This window comes from Rhyacophila brunnea, unplaced genomic scaffold, assembly GCF_057557595.1.
Source record: "Rhyacophila brunnea isolate RB1 unplaced genomic scaffold, BYU_Rbru_1.0 scaffold_1, whole genome shotgun sequence".
Lineage (NCBI taxonomy): Eukaryota > Metazoa > Arthropoda > Insecta > Trichoptera > Rhyacophilidae > Rhyacophila > Rhyacophila brunnea.
Window position 1 is genome coordinate 4,604,083 of NW_028232751.1, and position 23,507 is coordinate 4,627,589.

Below are 23,507 nucleotides of genomic sequence, written 5' to 3' on the forward strand. Positions count from 1 at the left end.
TCATCGGTGTGGACGATTCTAACTATATTTGGATTAATAATTCATTATGATTGTGAAAATCTCATTACTTCATCAAATTCTGAAATACCCGGAGTAATGTTACGAACTCTCTACTTCCTTGGTACAGTATTTTTTTGTTAATTCTACGATTTTTGAGTTATTTACCTTGACACTTGTTTCTGGCTACTAACTCATTCTCAGATCGGTCTTCGACAGTGGTGAAGGGCGGAGGTAGGCTGTTAAGATTCGATATAAATAGTGCACACTAAACTTTCATAGTGGTACGTAATTGTTTTAATTGAAGACTTCAAATTGCAGCTAGTTAGTTTTTAAAATTCAATAAAACACTATTGGTACACTAGTATTGTCGGATCTACTCAGTCTACCTCCACCACGATGGTTTGGATTATGTATGGAGTAATTGAATTTTAAACAATAACCAGCATCATTTACATTTTGTATTTTTAGTTAAATGAAAACAAATAAGTATGATTGACAAATTTTAATATGCACTATTTATGTCAGATCTTAACATCATATAATTTACACAATGGCCCCCCACAAGGAGGGGGCTGACAGGGCTCTAGCCTGGGAACCCGGGTTCTGGGGGGGCCCGCTTCGCGCGTCTACATTATAAGTGAGATAAAAACACATCACAAATTTTCTCTAATGGTAAAAAGGTCGCTTGCGGCGCTATTTTACTTTAAGAATATTACCATTTTAAAATAGGTATGTGATTATGTGATGTAAATTTTGAATATTGTGTGTCGATATTCGAAAACTTCATGACACAAATGATTTTATTGAAAAATACAAAAAAATCGTTAAAGATACACTGAATATCATTAATTTTACCTGGGATACGATTTGGGAAACGTTTCTGTAGAGTATTTTTAACCCTAGGGATAGGTAGGGGGGCCCAACAATGATCCTAGCCTAGGGGTCCGCTTCAGGATGTGGCCATGATCTACACCCTTCGCCATTGGTCTTCGTTAACCGATGCTAGAGATTCAGATAACTAGAGCGTTGGAATATGTTTATATTAATATCCGTTTCCTTTTTATGTAGAATTAAAAAAAAACTTTCAAATCTTAGTATTTTTAATAAAATATATTAGCGCGAATTCTTAAACGATGGCCAAGTGGCTTAAATGCCGGCCTATAGAGTCGAGGGTCCCAGGTTCGAATCCTGCGTCTGGCAAGTACACATATTGTTTTTCAATTTGTGTATGAGTCAGAGTATGGACCTACTAGGTTGATCAAGTGGCTAACATCCATTTCTCGTAAAAAACAAAAAAATCTGTCAATGCACAAACCTCCACTCTGTGGAGGCCCATATGATCCTATTAGAATCGGATATGGTCAAAAAGAAAGAAAAAAAAATATGAAAAATGCAACATGGGTTCATTATTTGGTCACCCACCTATAAATCACAAAAAATCAGACTTGAAAAAGTACAAAAACGATTCATCAAGCACAAATACAAGATCACAAATCATCACCTCCAACCCAAATAACACAACATAATTCCACCAGCACACATAACTACAACATCAACTCCCTGGAATCACGACGCACTGTCCACGACATTAAATTCCTACACCAAATCATACATAACGCCATTGACTCGATCGAAATAGTGCAGTCCAGCATATGTTTAAATGTACCCCAGAAACGCACGCGCTCTCAAAAATTATTCCATATACCTAAACACAACACTAACTACGCTAGTAATGCTGTATTCGTTAGAATAATGACTACGTACAATAATTTTTTCAGCGATACAGACATTTTACACCTAACATTTGACACATTCACAAAAACAATTTGCGAAAAAACATACAAAACTAACTTCACACTACCGCAATAAATACCAAAGCCTACTCCCACGCACTCTCACCCATATATACACACGCACGTAAATACATACCTTATATTATATACTTATTTTAAAGTTGTTTCTTCTATCTCACTTTGTTTTAGTTTAATATAAATGTAATAATAAATGTGGAAACCCATTATTGGTCCTTGTATATTATGTAAAAAGTTGTAATATGTACTTAGGTACTACTAGCACTTGTTATTAATTTTTATGTTTGAAACCATGTCTTTGTATCGCATTCTAATATTATTCTTATTATGGTGTCGTGAAGTTATCTTAGGCCCGTTTTAGACGGGACACCGGTGTCGCGCTCGATATACAGGAGGCCTTAGTATTCGAATAAAAGGACCTTTGTATTATGTTTATGAACACCCCAGAGCTGATGAGTCAACGCGTGACCGGCACACTTTTCCTTCGGCCGCTACATTCTCAAGCCGCCGATACACTTGTTTTTATTACCGCAGCCAGTTTTATGTTCTAATTTATAACGCGAAATCATGCGTTGACTCATTAGCTCTGGGGCGTTCATAAACATAATACAAAGGCCCCTTTATTCGAATACAAAGACCTCCTATATTATATTGAGCGTGACACCGGTGTCCCGTCTGAAACGGGCCTTATTGCGCGGTTTATTTGACAGTGTCATTAAAATTTTGAAAAAGGTTTATTTCTATCTGCGCTATCATCTCATATTTCACTGCTTCGTGTTAATTGCGATTTTATGTGATTGTCCTTCTGAATATTGATGATTAATTTTATAAAATTACCGTTATGACTGATGGAGTAGGCTTTGTTAAATACAAGTACTTATACTTAATTGCGAAGTTTGCTACAACTTAATCTGGATTGCGGAATGATTTGCAGCTGATTTGTACACATTAGAATACGTTTAAAAAAACTGTTATATATTTAATATGTCATAAGTATGTTATTATCATCATTTATGTTGTATTTACGTTATAATATTTCTTTTACGTAGTCCATGTATCGTACGTCCCGATGTTTTAGTCTCCGGAGCAGGAACGTTAAATGCGCCCCTTGCGTAATACAAAACTTGTACCTATACTACCTATAATTATGTTCAGTTGCTATTGACATTATAAATATTGACAGGTTTAAATAACTAATATTATATGCATTTAGAAATATACGGACCCGTAAAACTGAACAAACATAAAAGGATATTGATGTTTTTCCCTCCACTATTCCTTACATACAAGCTGATAAATGTAAATCAGTAAATTTTCAATTAAAAATAGTATAACTATAACCAGACAAATCTGAAAAATAATCAATAAAAAACAATCACAATCTTTTTTATAGATTTTTTATAACAATAAATAATACATTTTTGTCGTAACCATAACAAGGATCGTTCTCCAATCTCCTCATTGTCTGGTCTTTTCAGGTTGAAAATTTCCTTCACTATTTTCGCTCTCTACTCTTAAAATTGCCCTTGATATGAGAACACTGCATTAATATAACAATACTTTATGGTCTGCCTATATCTATACTCTATAGCATCATGGTGAGGCTGGTATTGTTGGAATGGATGAGGGCGCGCCATTATTTCTCCTTCTCTCTGTATCGTTTTGACTAAACACGAGGAGTTGACATACATAATATTATTACTTTGGTACAGATAATATATCAGCGGTGGCCAACCTATAGCACATGCACGTTCTTGCTCAACGGTTTTGCTCGATCGAGCATGTTGACTTGGAAGCATGTTCGTCGTTGCGTCCACACCTTAGACTATAGATACATATAGACGCCATCCGTTGCATTGATAAATGAAGCCGCGTGCCTTGCGTTTGGTTTGTGAGCGAGCGAACGCATTCGTCTACAAATGTTCGAGACCATAGACCATTTCGCTAGTGCTCGCCCAAAGTGCTCGCACTAGACGCTAAGAATTAAAATATAATTTTCTATTTTTTTACGTTATATAATATTTTTAAGCGGTCAAAATGCAACCATTAGATAAAGATATCCTTAATTTAAGTTATTTTAAAGAAACACTAGGTCACTGATATTAAAATATATAATAAAATACAAATAAATTATCACGAACATGTATCAACTTACTTATGAAACGTAATACCATCTTCTTGCTTATCAGTATGGCTACCACATTTTAAGACAACACACAGAACCATCTTTTCTACATAATTAACCAAAAATATTTACCACTGACTTTATGTTTAACACAAAAAATATCAATTTTAGCAACACGAGCTCGCAAGTTATCGATGCTATGTGAAGCGTTTCGCCCCGATTTGATGGCGATACTTTTGGAAACTGGCTTGTAGCTAGTAGACCTTTTATCTTACTCTAGCGCGTGTCGCAGAGATTGTAAGGGTGCCGAATACTTTCTCACTCGCACTCATGCATCGTTTTTGTTCAGGCCTTGGTCCACACAGTCGAGCATCTCGACACAAGACGCTGTGAGGCCACGACTTCGACCACGAGTGAGAGCGAGGCCACACTAGACTTGCCGGTGCGTCCTCACTCCCTCACTCAAATTACATCGCGCATGAATTACAGACCTTAAATCTTTTTCGGATAGCGCAATGTCGAACAAAAAACCATCGAGCCAGATGGTACACACGTTGAGGCATTTTGGAATCAGCGTAAAACCATCGAGCAAGAACGTGCGTGTGTACTTACTATATGGCACGCGCGGTAATTTTGCTGACACGTGAAAGAATCTTTGATGAAATCAATTTTATAAAATAAAAATCATTTTTTTACCAGAAGATATTAGATATTCTTTATTACACTTGCAATATTGCGCTTGACCTGACAGGTCGTCAATGTCAATTTAATAATAAATGAGCAAGAGTTTGGTTTAAATGGTTTGTTTTTGGGTGGTCATATAATGTTCTAATTGTAAATGAATGACTGTCGCATTTAGATAGATTTTCAATAAAGCGTTTTTAAGTTATTAAATTTCTAATAAAACAAGTATGCGATGTAAATTGCTTGTATCCAGTTTCCACACCAGCATGGTATTTTAGATGGTTATACCTTCTACTTGTAAGTTCAGAAATATTATATTTGTTGCGGTTTTCCTCGGTTTTTCGGTAGTGAATATGTGTGTTTAAATTATCAAATCTTCTGCTTGTACACGAACAAACATCGTATTTAATTAAGCTTTCACCAATATGTGTAATATAATTGCATAATAACAAATATCGCATATAAAATTGTTTTTTTATTATTTTATTTTTACTATCATTTTACGGAGATGGCAGGGCGATAATAAAATATATATTTTCATAAATTTATAATAGTTAATTAATGCTAATAATAGACACATAATGCCGTTCCTAATTTATAATTTATCCGCAATATTAGCCATTGGCACGCCACTCATTATTACGAATATTTCGCCACATCATAAAAATGTATATTATGTTTGAAATATTAAATAATGTATATCATAAACAGTGCACACTGAACTTTGTCAGTCATACTTATTTGTTTTCATTGAACTAAGAATACAATTTGCAGATGGTGGTGGTTGTTTTTAAAATTTAATTAAACCCCGTCTAGCCAAACCGTAATAGTTTAGGATCAGACAAATATTACACAATTTCTTAGTCAAACTTATTTGTGTACGTTGTATTAAGAATACATATTATTACTGGTGATGGTTAATTGTTTTAAATTCATTAAGCCCTGCCGAACCAAGCCATAATCGATAAAATATATTCTTATGCCATTAAACCAGACATAATCATAAAAATATTTTTTGACTATTATCTACTATGAATGAGAATGCAAGAACTCGCGGATGTCAGTCAAACGGTCGGTCTAAAGATAAATGTCTCAAAGACAAAAGTGATGAGGAACTGTTTTTCGGACCCTGCGATTATCTGTATTTCTGGCACCCAACTCGAGCAAGTCAGCAGCTACGTCTATCTCGGACAGCAGGTGTCCATAGACGGAAGCATGCACGATGAAATTGCTCGAAGAACAAAGCTGGGATGGAGTGCTTTCGGACGTCTGAATAGTATCTTCAAGAGTGACCTACCATTATGTCTTAAGCGTAGGGTGTTCAACCAATTTGTGCTACCCGTGCTCACGTATGGCTGCGAGACGTGGACCCTCAACACGAGAGATGTCCAAAGGCTAAGAGTCACATAGCGAGGCATGGAGAGGTGTATGTTGGGCATCACGCGAAAGGACCGTAAGAGAAACAGACAGGAGTACGCGATGTAATAGACGTTGCCAAACAGATGAAGTGGAGATGGGCGGGGCACATTGCTCGCCGAATGGACGGCCGCTGGACAAATGCCGTCATCCAGTGGTACCCAAGGGGCACGAAACGGCCACAGGGTCGCCCTAAAAGCCACTGGATTGACGAACTGGTAAAGTTCGGCGGAAATACGTGGCAGCGAACGACACAAGACCGAGAGAGTTGGTGAAAGCTTGGGGAGGCCTTCATCCAGCAGTGGATTGACCCCGGCTGATGATGATGATGATCTACTATGATTTGGATTAGGCAGGGCTTAATTGAATTTTAAAAACTATATTATACACATTGTAGTATTAATTCAATCAACACAATTACATTTGACTGACAAAATTTAGTATGGACTATTTATGTCGGTTATCAACAGCCTACCTCCACCCTTCAACACTGCTTTATAGTTAGCTATACGTTTTTTGATTGATAGCTATATCTACCAAAAGAATATATATTTTTAGGAAATTTTTGTTTGGTATGCCACGAAACAAATCCCCTTCCCCAGTGTGCCGTCAGCTAAAAAAAAGTTTGATATACACTGATCTAGCATTAAAAAGTTGCAGATGTCTCAAAAATCACCGTTTTTTTTTTTTTTTAAATCATGAGATCTACATCGTATTGTAGAGGAAATAAATAAAAACAATGAAATAAATTCATTTAATAATATATTAATTATAATTTCAGATGAAAAATGTTCGAAAAGCGATAGTTTTAAAGGAATGAGACTAGAGGGTATCACAGGAACTATACTGAGCCCGTACCAAATATTCACATGGGAATGCATTATTTTGGCACTGAATGTCATTTGGCTGTTTGCTTCGACGATTTTAATCTTGAGTAAGAACTGTTCATATGTTTTTGTTATTGACGAGAAAGTCTGAAGACAATAATTGTTGATCTTAATAAAAAAAATCATATTTTCTTGCATAATTGATTTTTTTACATTTTTGAAAAAAAACACGATATTTAATTCTTACTAAATTAATAAGAATTAAATATCGTGTTAATTAAATTTTAATCGATGTTTAGTTTATTTTTGATAAACGTAGCCGATTACAAAACTCTCATTCCACCTCAATGCAAAATTCCTTTGCGCACTTAATGAACATAATAATGAAGAAGTATAATAACTTACGCAGCCGAGATCGCGTGATTAAACCACATACAAACCGTCTCACTTGCGACATGGCCATACATCACAGCTGACAGCAATGTTGCAACTATCTTTACTTTTAGCCATCTTTAAGCAGAATTAAATTCATTTTCAGTTAATTCTGTTTTGTATGGAAAGTTATTTCGGAATAAATCCGTTAAAAGTAAAACACTATTATTAGTTGTTAAGGGGTTCCTAGCAACTAAATTATTAATATATTCGTACATTACTATGGAAATCAATATGAAATGTCAAAATGAAATTTCAGTATTCTATATTTATTCAGTATTTCTATCAAGTAAAGTGTATTTTTTTAGAGGTATAGAACTTTAAGCTGGCAGCACTTTTTTAATTGGCGGCCATTTTGTCAGCTGTTAAATGATTTATGTTTAGTTTGGTTTGGCATTTCAACATGAATAGACTGACGCCTGAACAACGCTTCCAAGTTGTGAAAATTTATTTTAAAACAAGATTGCCGTTGATCCCGATTTTCATAAGCGAATTTTGTTTAGCGATGAAGCCCACTTTTGGTTGAATGGATACTTCAATAAACAAAACTGCCATATTTGGAGTGATGATAATCCTCAAGTGTATGTTGAGACACCGTTACATTCAGAAAAATTGACTGTTTGGTGTGCTTTATGGGCTGGTGGAATAATTGGTCCGTACTTCTTTAAAAACGATGCTGGCCAGAACGTTACAGTCAATGGTGACCGCTATAGAACCATGATTACTGACTTTTTCGTTCATCAATTGAACAACCATGATCTGCAGGAGCAGTGGTTTCAACAAGACGGCGCAACATGTCACACAGCTCGTGCCACAATTGATTTATTGAAGGAAACGTTTGGTAACCGCATAGTTTCACGTTTCGGACCCGTGAATTGGCCTCCATGATCGTGCGATTTAACGCCGCTTGACTATTTTCTGTGGAAATATGTGAAGTCGCTAGTCTACGCCGATAAGCCCGAAACGATTGACCACTTGGAGGACAACATTCGCCGCGTTATTGCCGATATACGGCCACAAATGTTGGAAAAAGTCATCGAAATTGGACCTCCAGATTAGACTACGTCCGAGCCAGCCGTGGCGGTCATATGCCAGAAGTCATATTTAAATTATAATGCCAGAAGAGCATCTTTCGAATAAAATAAATTTCATGTCAATATAAAAAGTCATCTTTGTTTTATTCTATTTCAAAGTTCTATACCTCTAAAAAAACACCTTTACAAAAATGTATTTATTAATACATCGAATTTTCAAGTATATATGATTCAACAGAATTAAAAACGTGGTATATAAAAAGTTATTTTTATCTTGTAATTATTTTAGATCAACCTACATAAATGTGAACAAACATTTTCAGTTATGAATATCAATAAAAACTCTTTACTTTCAAACATCACCGTTGGACATTTACAAGCAGTTTTAAAAATCTCAACTACAAAATTAACACACGAAATTAAAAAAATGTTGAAAAATGTAAAACAATTTCATTCTTCTCATTAAATTATTGGCTATTAGAGAATCATCAGTTTTTTATGTTGAAATCCCTTTTTCATGATAACAAATAATGTAAGTATGTCTAAAAATAGTATTTTACTTGTGGCCCTTTATCCAAAAAGTTTACCCAGACCTGGTTTAGAGGGACATTAGATGTTATACAATATACAGTGTCCTTCAAACGGATGAAAGTGGCCAGGATCATTATTATAAAATTATGTGGATCTACATAATAATATCTATTTCAAATATTGGATATATAATAATTGACATACATCGAGAATAATTAATAACAATTTAATTTGTAAACGTATTATAATTTTTTATTTTTCAGAATTTAGGCCGAATGACTTGCGTAAATCAATATGGAGTATTCATATATGGGTTTATTACACAATCGGACTGTGCGCTGTTTACATTGCTCTGGGAGCTTTATTTGGCCGAGACGTCGAAAGCTTTAAAACACTTATTGTAAGTTTTTCAGTCCCTACTACATCCAATTCAAATTATCATTTGATTGGGGCCATGTATACATACGTAATCGGAATTTCTTGAAAAGCTCAGTCAGTACCCTCATAGTCATCCTTAAACGACACGTGATTACTGATTATAATGTCCTGACTATTACGTAATATCAAATAATTTTACTGGTCACATACTATCATGACGTATAATATACTATGTTATCAATAATGAATAATTATTAATTTTCACACTACTCATTAGAACAGCTCACAACCTCGCATGCAGTTAATAACATAACGCCTTCTGTGGGTCTATTCTATACTTATCCTCTGCTAAATATGTATAAAGTGATAAATATTATCAAACTTACGGTAGGTTTGGTATTTTTGTACGGAGTCAAGCCGTAGACCCTAAAGACAAGGGAACGAAAGGCAATTGATGCCTTTGGGATGTGGTGTTGGCGCCGAATGCTTCGTATTTCTTGGATGGAGCACAGAACGAATCAGTCAATCGACCAGAGACTGCAGATAAAGAAACGGCTCTCGACAATATGTCTGAGACGAATTCTGCAGTTTTTTGGATATATTGTCCGGCGCGGACCGGAATATCTGGAGAGACTGCTGGTTTTGGATGGCCTCCAGGGAAGGCGAAGCAGAGGAAGAGTGCCTGTGCGCTGAAGCGACCAAGTGAAAAAGCTGACTGTGGGCACCATCCATTCTGCCATTAGAGAAGCGGGAGATCGAGAAGGATGGAAAATCTTGGTCGCTCAAAGGACGACGAAATTCAAATGTGGTCACGATCCTCAGCCATGAGTGTACGACCAAGAAGAAGTATGAAAGTATTAGCACTTATTGTGACAATTACAATAAGTTGGCTGGAATTGTTGCTATATTTTCACAGCACCTCTCTTGGCTGTGATAAAATTTAGAGCGAGATATACAGTTTTGACTTGGCTAACTTATTGCAACAATTATAATACCTCAATACAAATATGTAATAAATACTATCACTTTAGCGGTCGATAGTCCGCCTATTGTATAGAATAGACCCGCTGTACGTGTTGTGATTGTGTTAAAAGGCATATTTACTCGATCATTCGTTACATTTTTGCGAGATTACTACGCGACTAAATTATTTGGGGAGGTGGAGATGTAACTGTTAGCTGTCTACATATAAAAAGTATTTTTTTAAAATTATATATGTCACATATTATCTCATCGTCCTAATACCAATGTTGCCAAACTCTCAGAAACAAATTTTTGAAGTTATACTTCTTTAGGCGCGTTTGGGAAAACAGATCACAGTGTATTTTTGGCGTGTGACGAAGTTGCGCGCGCAAATGTAACGCATTAATTTGACATGGGACGGAAGTTTTGCCCGCTGATGCAACATAATTTATTTTGCCCGGCGACGTTCGGGTGTTCTAAATGCTGGAGGTTTGTAATTTTCAGCTGTGATATTGAAGGCTGTGGCTTGGGCCGGTTGGGTAAAGACTGAATGTTACAACTTTTATTATTTTCATTGTAAAGGTTGTGTATCACGATTTGAGGCTATATTTATGTAAGTATTATTTATGAGTAAAATTATATATCAATAAATAAATAAATTTTGTGAATGTTGAGTTGGTAAATAATTCAAACAATGGTATGTTGTAAATTTACAATATTTAGACACTTCATACACAAAAATACATATTTTTACAGTTTAGGATAATATTTGTCGTATATCCCATGTCAATTTATTTATTAGCGGTTTATACATTGAAGACAATGATAATTATTATATTTCATCACAAAAACCAATATCACGTTTCAGTTAAACCATTAAATAGGCTATGTTTTACTTTCGATTTGTAATAAATTATTATTGTTAACGAAAATAGTTGTACAGTCATCTGTTTAAGCAAGTATGGCCGAAATAGCGGTTTGCTAAATTTTTCAAACACAGGTTTTGAGATTTTTTTTAAAATAGAGAAACATATTTTTTTCTAGGAAATAAAAATAGGTTTTTGAATTAAAATTATTTTTATTTAATATGTGATTTTAAGGACAATGTTCGTGACTCTATTAATGATGATTTGCATGACTATACTGTTTGTTAATGTCAAACTGTGAGCGTAATAGCACAGCTAGGTTTGACAGTTAACCCGTTCGTAAGTTCTATCTAAGCATAAAAATACCCGTTATTTAAAGATATCTGACGATACAATATATTTTCAATAGTCGGGACAATTGCGTTGGTTTATCAAATTCTCGTATTAAAATTATTTTTACTGAGAAACTAATTTAGCCACGAGTGTAAGTGTAACGAATATTGAACGGCTTGCTGTAATGATTGCTCTCTGTAACACTCACAGTTAGGAATCCAATCCCGGACATTTTTTGGTACCTATGAATCCCGGGATTAGTAAAGATAATCCCGAAACCATCGGGATTGATTTTTTTATGAATCACAATCAATTAGTATGTGTACACAATTACATTAGTAACGTTTATGTACCTGCACATGTCACAGAGGAAATCTCCAGATGCTGACGGATAATAAATAACCACTGTTTTTTATCATACGCAATCGCAACAACATCAGAAAAATAATAAATTCGTTCATTTAACGAGATAGACGCCACTGACGTTCTGGCACGCGAACGGCGTCTAACCGCCAGTGCCACGGACGTGCAGGCAGACATATGTTTCTACGCCAAAATTTATGAATGTTATCTTTTCTTAAATAAATAAAAAAAAACTGTTTTAATTTCACATTATTATCTGTTATAATATTATTTACTCCATTAAACCGATGTATTACCAAGATTGAACGTACACGATATTAACATTAAAAATGTATTAAATATTATACATTGTACTAGACATTTTTGACCGATTTTATCAATGCTATTTGTAAAAATATCACCCACGCCGCATGGCATTAGCGTTGGCCTATAGCGTCGTGGGTCCCAGGTTCGAATCCTGGGTCTGGCAAATGCACATATTGTTTTTAAATTTGTGTTTGAGTCAGAGTAAGGACCTAATAGGGTGAGCAAATGGCTGACATCTATTTCTCGTAAAAACGAAATATGTTAATACAAACCTCCACTATGTGGAGGCCCATATGATCTTATTAGGATCAGACATGGTCGGAATTTGAATAAATAAAACTAATAATATTAACTATCGAAAAAAAAACCAATCCCGGGATCGTCAAATTGTCATCCCGAAATGCCGGGATCAAAACTTTACCTAAAATTTAACTCAGGATTGGATTCCCTACTTGCAGTATCAGTCAGTCGACAGAGTGTCCATCGCACATCGCGAAGCAATGACCTACCACCTTATTGCTACGGTTCGAATGAGGTGGACTACAATTGACGCAGTATTTGGTAGATATTTACAGTTACTACAGTCAATTACGTACGTATTGTATATTTTTAGTTGTCATAAACGGTTATCTTAAGTTTATAAATTGTTAGGAAATGGATATTTAATAGTTGAATTGAATTGGCAATTATTAATATTTACCACTACATAATATGATTGTTACACTGTTTCATTTATTTTTCATATACCATCGATGGATTTCAATATATACCTTTAATCCCAGTATATAATATAGTCTAAAGCGTCAATTACATTGAGCTTTTTTACGAGCTGATTATTGGCAAATTTATAATCTGCCTGTAAATTCGCCCAGTGTAATCATCGAACAAGCTAATAAGCAGGTTGTAAACACTCCATCGAGAAAAGTTGAAAGCCGGTCAACTTTATAAGCTACACGCCGGCTTGTGGGCGTATCGCGTCTGCGCAGTAGAGCGTGGTGGTGGAAAAACGAACTACTTATTTTGAAATTTACCTTTTTGACGTTTAATGGAAACATTATTATGGAGCGTAGCGACCTCCCGGCAAAAAAACGAACTACGTTCCGTCAAAATCGCTCGCTGGCTTGTGGCTTATCAGCGAATGGAAAATTTTGTGTGTAATCATGAAATCGCAGTAGCTGAACCGCCCGCTTTTAAATTTGCCAATAATCAGCTCATAAAAAAGCTCAATGTAATTGACGCTTAAGAATAATCCACTAATCACGATACTGGAACAAGTGAATTACGTATTCAAGAATACAATGAACTAAACAATGGCGTAATCGAATTCGTAAGTTTTATTACCACCTTTATTCAATCAACATTCTTGTTTTAGGATTCCATTCCACCACAAAATGTTCTGCTTATAATGAACCTTTTGATCTTCAAGTCGTGTTCTGCCATAATGATGATTGTCGTCCTGCAAGGCATCTTGTTGCTTATGATAAACATTGCTGTCTGCTTCTATCTGCTGGTGTGCATTCTCAAAATTCACAATATTCTATCGAGAGACGGTGTAAGTATAATCTGTTTAATAATAAAATTAATACATTTTATCTATATATATGAAAATGAATGTTTGTTTGTTTGTCCGGTATGCGTTCCTATACCATTCATCCGATTGTGATGAAACTCTCGTCAGTTGTTGTGCGCACACCCGCGAAGGTTTCTGAATTAGTACAACCATCTTCTTCTTCTTAATTCTATCTTCTTTTATTCGTATGCGTTCCTATACCATTCATCCAATTGCGATAGAAAAACCATCTTCTTATTCTTCTTCTTCATTCTATCTTCTTTTATTCGTATGGTTCCCATACCATTCATTCGATTGCAATGAAACTTTCGTCAGTTGTTGTGCGCACACCCGCGAAGATTTTTGAATTAGTACAACCATCTTCTTCTTTTTCTATTCGTATGAGTTCCTATACCATTCATCCGATTGCAATGAAACTTTGGTGAGTTGGTGTGCGCACGCCCGGGAGGTTTCTGAATTAGTACAAACATCTTCTTCTATTCTATCTTCTTATATTCGTATGCGTTGCTATACCAAATTTGGAAAATCCTTGCTTCTCACATGGACAGCTGTATGTTGCCTGCTCACGCGTTGGAAAACCTTCTGATTTATTCGTGTATGCACCAGACGGAAAAACGACTGTGAACTTTTTCTATGCTGATTATAGGACAAAGGCGTAAAAAATATAGTTTTCTGTATAAAATATAGTACAGGAACATTTTTGTCTAGAATTCTTTAAAATTATAGTATTTTGGCATATTTGGCGTAAAATTATAGTATTTTACATTTTTCGCGGATTCAAAATTACAGTAAGTATTGTACTATAATTATAGTACGGTTGGCAACACTGCTGTGTATCGAAAAGCACTTCAATAAACAGAATTACGGACCACCGTTTTAGGGGCAAAAATGTAAATATATTACACATTATTACAATAGAAACATAAATTTAAAAAAAAAACTTTTTTTATTAAATCAGTAATACACAAATTTAGGAATCTAGTATTCTTTATTAAAGTTACATCTACGAATTATAGTACCCGCCTTGTATATTCAGCATTGAATTAAAAAAAAATGTTATTCATAATTATTACAAGATGCCAATAATAAAATTTGGCTGGCGCCAAACATCTGTCATAATTAAGTTAGTACCTAATGTCATTTATTATTATTTACCTTAATTGATGACGAAGTAGATTGCCTCATTGTGTTTAAATGTAGTTATATAGAGATATAAAATATTAACATATAATATAAAAATTCGTATGCATCATAAATGGGTCGTATCGGACGGTAGGTAAGTATATATTTCCACACATTAATATCCTATTATTAAAATTTATTTTTCATGCTTTAACATTGTATCCATTATTTTTAAAAACCACCAGAATATTTATAATATGCACGTATACCTAAGTATTTAAATAAAAATTATTTTTCAGTCCGTAATACGAATGACAGCAAAACTATTTTCATTTATTTTGTTTATCTGTCATGTCATAATTTAACTTAAAATATATATTTTTTTTAAATTTTGGAAAATGTTTAATTTCTACATAAGATATTCTTGTAAATAGATAGTCAAATAACAATTTACGTATACTATACATTCATTCATCATCGGCACTACAACCCAATGTGGGTCTTGGGCGCCTTCAGGAAACGTCTCCACTCCTCTCTGTCTGCCGCAAGCTCCCTCCACCGCCTTAGTCTCAGGGATGCTGTCACTTTCTATACAGTCCAGCCACCGCAGTCTAGGTCTCCGACCCTCCTTTTCGTTTCTAGTCTGTTGAAGCCTCTTTGGTGGTTGGGTGTCTTCCATCCTTGAGACATGGCCTGCCTAACGGAGTCGCCCCGCTTTCACGTGTGCGACTACGGGGGATTTTCATACAACGCATATTAGCTTATGGTTGTACCTTCCTCGCCACGTGCCATCCTCCTCACATACAGCTCCGAAGACTTCTTAATATCTTTCTTTCAAAGAACTTACTTTTATACAAATTACTTTATTAAAAATTGGCAATAGTTCTCAAATTTACGAAAATAAGATATTTCGAATAAAAGCCATAAAATTCTAACAATTAATTCCCTTCTGACAGTCAATAATTATTAGTAGATATGTAAGTGATTGCGATTGGTGCACCATATTTTTGTGCAAATATTATTATTTTAATATACAAACGTTAACCTGCGTACTTTATAATATTATGTTTTCCCGTGTCCGTTATTTTTACACAACACAACTTTTGTTTTTATAGGCGAACGACAATGGAAGTAATTATTTATCCAGGGAACCAATCAGAGCATTTGATCCGTGAGTATTTAACATTTTTATAATATCATCATAATAATTAGAATAAAAATATTGTGTATTTTTTCTAGTTATTATTCAAATAATTTCGACGAAGTATAAATAAAAGGAACCATCCCTATACATTATTTCTGTTTTGAGTTTTTGATATTTAAAATTATTTAACACACGCACACAATCACTGCTAACCTTTTAATTACCACATTTAAATTACACGTTAATTATATCTAATGGCCAACGACTTCAAACGCGCCAGTCGAGGTGTTAGCACTAAATGAGTGATTAAGTTTATAATCTCTACAAATATTAGCATTGCTCAGTTGCCATTTCGATTTTCTTATGACTGCCATTTTTACGTCCACTGTGATTACTTGTTGTGCAAACATTAGTCATCTCGATATTTCTATACGGAGTCGAGTCGTGGACCCTGAAGGCAAAGCAACGGAAGGCAATTGATGCCTTTGAGATGCGATGTTGGCGCCGAATGCTTCGTATTTCTTGGACGGAGCGCAAGACGAACCAGTCAATCATCCAGAGACTGCAGATAAAGGAACGGCTCTCGACAGTATGTCTGAGACGAATTCTGCAGTTTTTTGGACATATTATCAGGCGCTGGCCGGACAACCTGGAGAGACTGGTGGTTTTGGGTGGCCTCCAGAGAAGGCGACGTGGAGGAAAAGCGTCTGCGCGCTGGAGTGACCATGTGAAAGAGCTGACTGGGGGCACCATTCATTCTGCCCTGAGAGAAGCGGAAGATCGAGAAGGATGAAAAGTCTTGGTCGCTCAAAGGATGGTGAAATTCAAATGTGGTCACGATCCTCATCCATTAGTGTATGACCAAGAAGAGAGAAGTGATCACTTATTCGAGTGCAGTTATAAACAGTTTTACAAAAATTGACTAATAATGCCGAAGTGTAATGATTGGCTGCTTATCTGCTTACTGTGACGGATTATCTTTTCGTAAGCCTCGCAAAAGTAGCAAATAAATGTTAGCGGTAGGTGGTGTGAAGTTTTCTGCACATAACATAACAAAACAGAACAACGATAAATATAACTATGACCTTTCAGGAAAAATATAAATTTAATATTGAAATTGTCCTATCTCTATTATGTCGATTGTTGATAGATTTTTATAGCACAGATTTTAAATACGCCATAATAAATCAAATTATAAACCTCATTTCTGTATTCCTAATCGTTAGAAAGCCTCAAATAAACGGGACTTTGCCGGCAAGCTTAGTATATCTCATCTTAATCAATATAATATGTTCAAAATGATTGGGTGACTAGGTACAACGAAATAATGACCTAACCTAACCTAAAAAGATTCCACAAAAATTAATGTTTCATTTTTCCCCTGGCTGTTCTGTTTTGTCATGTACGCATGAAGTCGCACAGGATAAGCGGAAATGATTGTACCTCAAAAGTCTGATGGTTGACCGTTGCGCTGCGGTTGGGTGTCATAATGAGCGCAGTCTATTCTACAACCAGTCCAATGAATACTTGAATTTAATTATTGTGAGATCGGTTTCATTGTATCGTCTTTAGAATGTATTACAACTGTTGGGAATAGTGGATTGTTTTGAGGATCGTAAATAAGCAACGTAGTTTTAATATAAGTACGATTAACTTTATTTATATTCAACTGCATGAATATTATTATACAGAAACATTACATTTTATATGAGCGCGTTACAATTAACCGAAGAGAACTAACTAGTATCACGCCGACACACACAGGTGCGGCGTATTAGTGGGAAGTAGAATCTGTCTCCCTCTTACAAACAATAGTCGGTATCTAGCATCGGCGCAGCGAGTGCTAGGTCTCGACACGTACTTCTTTATTCTTATATAATTATATTGTTATATTATTCTATTAGACGGCTATCTCTCAACAAAAACAATCTTTATTTGTCTTTTAGGTCTATTGAAGCAAGATCATCACGTTGGTTAGCCGGTGCAGAGACGATGGAGAGGCCTCATGTTTACGAGCCAAACCCTACAACTAGTGTGCATAACCGTAGTTATCAAGGGGAAACAAATCCATCGTACAACCACTCCAGCACTAGTATAAATAGGTAGTTACCAAACCATTAAGTACCATTAAAATATTAGTATCGTCCTAGATCTGCATTTAATGGTACTGGGTGTTTATGTGATTGGTTTATTTCTACCCCTAAACTACTATTTCACTGTTCTACTATCATTGGGCTTCGTGGCCAGGTGTAGTGTTAATAATAATATAATATATATTTACATATTATTAGTTTGTGTAATGTATTGATACAGGGCACTAAATGGAACGGAACGCACCGGAGCGCCGTTCCGGCTCGTGAAATTTGTAAAATTATCGCTCCGTCTTGTGGAAAAAATTTGTTGACCGTCTGAGCTAGATAGGCCATAGAATAGAAAATCTGACACTTATTTTTATAAAATACACATACGATTTGATGACTATGTAAATATCTTCAGAAAATTTGTCGAGCGCTCCGGTTCGTAAACTTTTCCATTTCGAGCGCTGATTGATAACTTCTCCAAGTTGTATCCAGAGTTTTCATTTATTTGGGATTGGGAAAGGATTTTGATCACACAAATATTTTTCAGTAAGAAATCACCGGACTTGAAATTTGATACTTGTGCGTTATATTAGATATAGTATTATTAACACAAACAATTATTAGGAGTAAATTTATAGGGATAACAATCAGTTATGATAACTACTACTCCTACTTCACCTTGTTACGCCCCAACGTTGGGGCATAGGGTAAGCACAAGCTCGCGCCATTTCCCACGGTTCATCGGCAACTCTCGCGCGTCCCGCCATGTAAGGCATAAAGTCCATTGACGCAGCGAGTGCGGCGCTCGTGCAAAATTTCTACAAGTGGCGCGTAAATCATCGAAAATACAACGTAATCAAATACGCCAGCGCACACTGGACTTGACGATGCCTTGCGCCCCGCCTGCCGTATGAGTCACTGTTTTTCGCTTCTCGGCGATACGATTTAATGAAAATACAAATAAGTCCATTCATTGAACACGGCTACCAAAATCACGCTGCGCGAAGCGTCGTCGATCGACGGGCGAAAAGCAATTATTTAATTACAGAGAAGTCATTGTTCCGTGTCCTATATTTCGCTGGTTGAATAATGTCGTCGTAAATATTAATGACAAGCCCCGAAATAATATAATATTTTTATTGCTTTGTTATGAGAGACGCTGTAAAAATAATTATTTTGTGCTGCTTGGGCCGCTTATTACATAGGTGAAGGGTAATTCGCGGGAAGAGACGTGTGATTATGGTTATGAATAAACACTTCATACGCCGACTTCGCCCGCCCGACGCGTTCTATGGGCACCATCGCTAAGACCTACGTAAGATATGTAAGACCATGTAAGAGCTTTTGTAGCATCGTTGCAGGGTGGGGGAGGGCCGGCAATGGCGACGAAACCTTTTAAGCTCTACCACAGGGGCACGAAGTTATGGTAAACTTTCATAAAGTTTCATGAAGTACCCATCTACTTTATGTGAAGTTTTTTTTTTGATTCGGATTGAGAATTACCATGCCTAAGGCTTTATATAAAATAAAAAAAAACTCTTTTTTAGTTGGAACTTACACATATGCACGATTAAATCATTATTTACGTGTGCATATTTAAATTCTCTTCTTCTTCTTCGATGGCGCTACAGCTCTAGCTGAGCCCTGGCCTCCTCCACCGCCATCCTCCAGCCGGAACGGTCCTCCGCACGTCTTTTCCAATTCCTGATTTTTAGCAGGTGGTTGGCATCTTTTGTAATGTTATTCTTTATATATTAAACCAACTACCACTCACTACTTACCAACTATTAAATCACAATATAATATTTTAAATATGAATAATAATATTACATTTTTTTTAAAAGTAGGTACCTATAAGTACCTAACGTCTATTTAATTTCGAATTGCGTGGCGTCCAGTTGTCCCGGCGCCAAATTGTCCTAGACCCGTTCCAAGTTATTTTCTGTCACTTACATTCATGTGAAAAAACTGGAAAAACTTCTATGGCCATATCCGCCCCTTAACTGGAGCATATAGACACCACGCGGCGCCTCCAAGAATCCCTGTCGCTCGCCAGTCTTCTTGCTTCGTTCCAGGTCAAACCAGCATCCCGTAGCTCCGCCGTATACACTCTGTAGATTGTATTTAGCGACCTTCCAGGTCGCAGGAATCCGGTTGGCTTGAAGAACAGGCAAGCCAATTTAAAGTTCTCTTCTGGCATCTGCAGTACGTGGCCGAGCCAGGTCCAACGTCGCCTCTTCACTTTCTGCTTGGTGCGTTCTCGTATCTCCTCGTTGCTCCTAAAGTCATACCACTGCACACCCAGTATTCGTCGCAAACATCTGTTTTCGAAGCTATGCCATGATTCGCTACCGTAAAGCAGCGCCGTCAGAATGCAAGCGTCGAATAGGCGGCATTTGGTTTTGACCGAGAAAAACTGATGTTACATAATTACATTTGGGTCTAGAAAGATTTGGCGGCGGGACAACTGGACGCCACGTACTTATAGGTACCTACTTAAAAAAAATATGTAATATTATTATCTATATTTAAATTAGAATATTATTATAATTATGTAAAATTAGTTTTTTCGGACGTTTTATCAAGTTTTTCACGTGAATGTAAGTGGCAGAAAATAACTTAGAACTGATGATAGTAGGAGTAGCTAGAGAAGGGCTGGACACAGCAATAATTATCCCAGGCTGTTGATAATGATAATATTAAAAGTAATCATTCCTTCATGGTTATTTTTTGTTTTTAAAGGCATCCTGAACAACAGCGGACCGCCGGTATAATGAAGCGCCCCGCAAAGCCAATTCCACCACCCTGGGAGCGATCAGTTTCGCGGTATAGCGAGCATAACACGCCAACTCCTGACTATAGTCCTCCATCATCAGGCCGCTTCAAGCCGCCACCGCTGTTCATTCCACCACATGGGCAACATGGTCAGCCACATTCGAACTACACGCGGTAAAGAAGTAACACCGTTTTTACGGGTTTTAGATCTGTACTCAAATTCCAGACTATGGGTCAGATGCAAAGAAGTCTCTTAAATTACAGTAATTAACATAAATGACGCCGTTACTTAATTTGATTAAAAAAACTTGGCATTTTTTATCAAAACAATCAAATATACCTACCTACTGTACACAAAATTCAAGAATAAATTGCAATGTCTTCCATTTGGAAGATTAAGATTGAAAAAACTGAATTTTGATTTAAATTATAATGAAATATAACAGTATACCTACTTTTCCGAAAACCCATGCATAATACACATTATAATCTGACAGCTATCACTTGCGATTTTCTATTTCGGCAATTTAAAATGAATTTATGATTTCGTCCACCTATTCAAATGTAAAAATGTAAAAGCAAAAATTATAACCTACCAACATTCAGGGAAACAAACCAACTCAACCTCTAAGTGTATATATATAATATATACCTGGGTATATATTGAAAATGATAAATGGATATACTTAGATAAACAATAATATAATAACAATATGCAATTACAACACATATATTTTCTTTAATATAAGTGTTGATAACAAAACAATACATATTTATAATCAATATTATCATACGTACTGACATATTTGTAGATATATTTTGAATGCGTAGGTATACTATGTTATGTTAATTAGAACTCACATAAAGCCTAGTCTAGAACAATATACATCTCTCCGTATTCAAATTAAGTACCTATCATAAAATTATCTGTACCTACTTACATTCACGAAAACAGAAATTTGTTTGAACCTTAACTAATGTCCATACCTGCAAATATTGCTACCAAATTAAAAAATATAGTTCGGCCAGTCCATATCGTAAAAATTTTCGCGCTATGATCAAAATAACATAACCGTAACAAAAATCTTGCGAATTTGGTCACTCTTGAATGTTTGTTTGTTAGTGCATTTATTTGCACACGTATTCTATCCCAGGCAAAACATGGCATAGGTACTATGTTTATAAATAGTTTTTATACAACTTTTCAACTATTAGGCAATTTTCGTACAATGTTTTTTCGTCTACGGGTAGATGTATATCAGTTTCCTACTGTCATTTTAGATCACGATATTATAATCAGCATTGCCAGATAAACATTTTACCAAATCGGGATTTTTACCATGTGAAAAAAAATCGGTGTATGTACTTATGTACGCGCGTTAGAAGTTATACTTCTTTGGCGTAACAAAACAAAATATTATTGCAGAATGTAACTACTTTGGAAGAAAAAAAAATCTCAAAACCTGTGTTTGAAAAATTTAGCAAACCGCTATTTCGACCATCTTTACTTAAACAGATGACTGTACAACTATTTTCGTTAACAATAATAATTTATTACAAATCAAAAGTAAAATATAGCCTATTTAATGGTTTAACTGAAATGTGATATTGGCTTTTGTGATGAAACATAATAATTATTATTGTCTTCAATTATTATAAACCGCTAATAAATAAATTGACATGGGATATAGGTACGACAAATATTATCCTAAACTGTAAAAATATGTATTTTTGTGTATGAAGTGTCTAAATATTGTAAATTTACCATTGTTTGAATTATTTACCAACTCAACATTTACAAAATTTATTTATATATTGATATATAATTTTACTCATAAATATGAGTTGCAACATTCGGTCTTTACCCAACCGGCCCAAGCCAAAGCCCTCAATATCACAGCTGAAAATTACAAACCTCCATCATTTAGAACACCCGAACGTCGCCGCGCAAAATAAATTATGTTGCACCGGCGGGCAAAACTTCCGTCCCACGCCAAGTTAATGCGTTACATTTGCGCGCGCAACTTCGTCCCACGCCAAAAATACACTCTGATCTGTTTTCCCAAACGCGCCTAAAGAAGTATAACTTCAAAAATATTCGTAGTTACTATTAAATGGATTAAGTATTTATTGATTTTATAATTTATAATAATGTTCTTAATTGTGTTAACTGAGAATTTCATGGTGGCAAGATATTGTATTAGGTAATTAAAATAAAACACATTATGTAGTACTTATTCCACATACAGTAAACCTTATTATCAAAAATACCAAATGGAGATACGGATAATGAAAACTAAATACTAAACAAAATTGTTATTGCTTTGCGAAAATTCAATTAATCATTTTTACTACAAAGTAGCGTTAAGTATTATACTTTTGAGTAACTAAGCTTTTAGTTATTCTTCTTGTCTCTCAAATTATTCCATTGCAATAATCAACAGATTTTTTCGATGCGTTTTCCTCTGAGTATGCCATCTAGGGATTGCAATACCGAATGAAATTATCAATACCGGTATTTCCTATTGAATATGGAAAAAAATATCTACCAATAAATATACCTAGATATAAAGATCTCTTTAAAAACAATTAATATTTATAGCAAAAATATCTAAATATGTACATAAATGTAAACCTTTAAAAATAGGTAAAGAGATGCTGATTTTTACAAATACTTAGTAGATGAACTATTGGCACTTTATTCTTCGAATGATCTTTCAATAAATTTATATTATGAAGTGTTTTT

At 35.3% G+C, this 23,507-nt stretch overlaps 1 protein-coding gene across 1 annotated transcript; it reads left to right on the forward strand.

Moving 5' to 3' along the window:
- LOC147079394 (uncharacterized) lies at positions 1-21,327 on the forward strand. Its single transcript, XM_085953355.1, has 7 exons — positions 1-121; positions 6,818-6,970; positions 9,124-9,260; positions 13,442-13,621; positions 15,877-15,932; positions 17,852-18,007; positions 20,729-21,327. Exons 1-7 carry the CDS (start codon positions 97-99, stop codon positions 20,937-20,939), a joined length of 918 nt encoding a protein of 305 aa, XP_085809481.1. The 5' UTR covers positions 1-96; the 3' UTR covers positions 20,940-21,327.
- The last annotated feature ends 2,180 nt before the right edge of the window (positions 21,328-23,507 follow it).

What these genes read in the sequence shown, in the direction of transcription:
- LOC147079394 (XM_085953355.1), top strand. Translation starts at nt 97, where the DNA reads ATGTTACGAACTCTCTACTTCCTTG. An exon ending in ACGAACTCTCTACTTCCTTG is followed by an intron (nt 122 to 6,817) that starts GTACAGTATTTT and finishes TTATAATTTCAG; the next exon opens with ATGAAAAATGTTCGAAAAGC. An exon ending in TCCAGCACTAGTATAAATAG is followed by an intron (nt 18,008 to 20,728) that starts GTAGTTACCAAA and finishes TTGTTTTTAAAG; the next exon opens with GCATCCTGAACAACAGCGGA.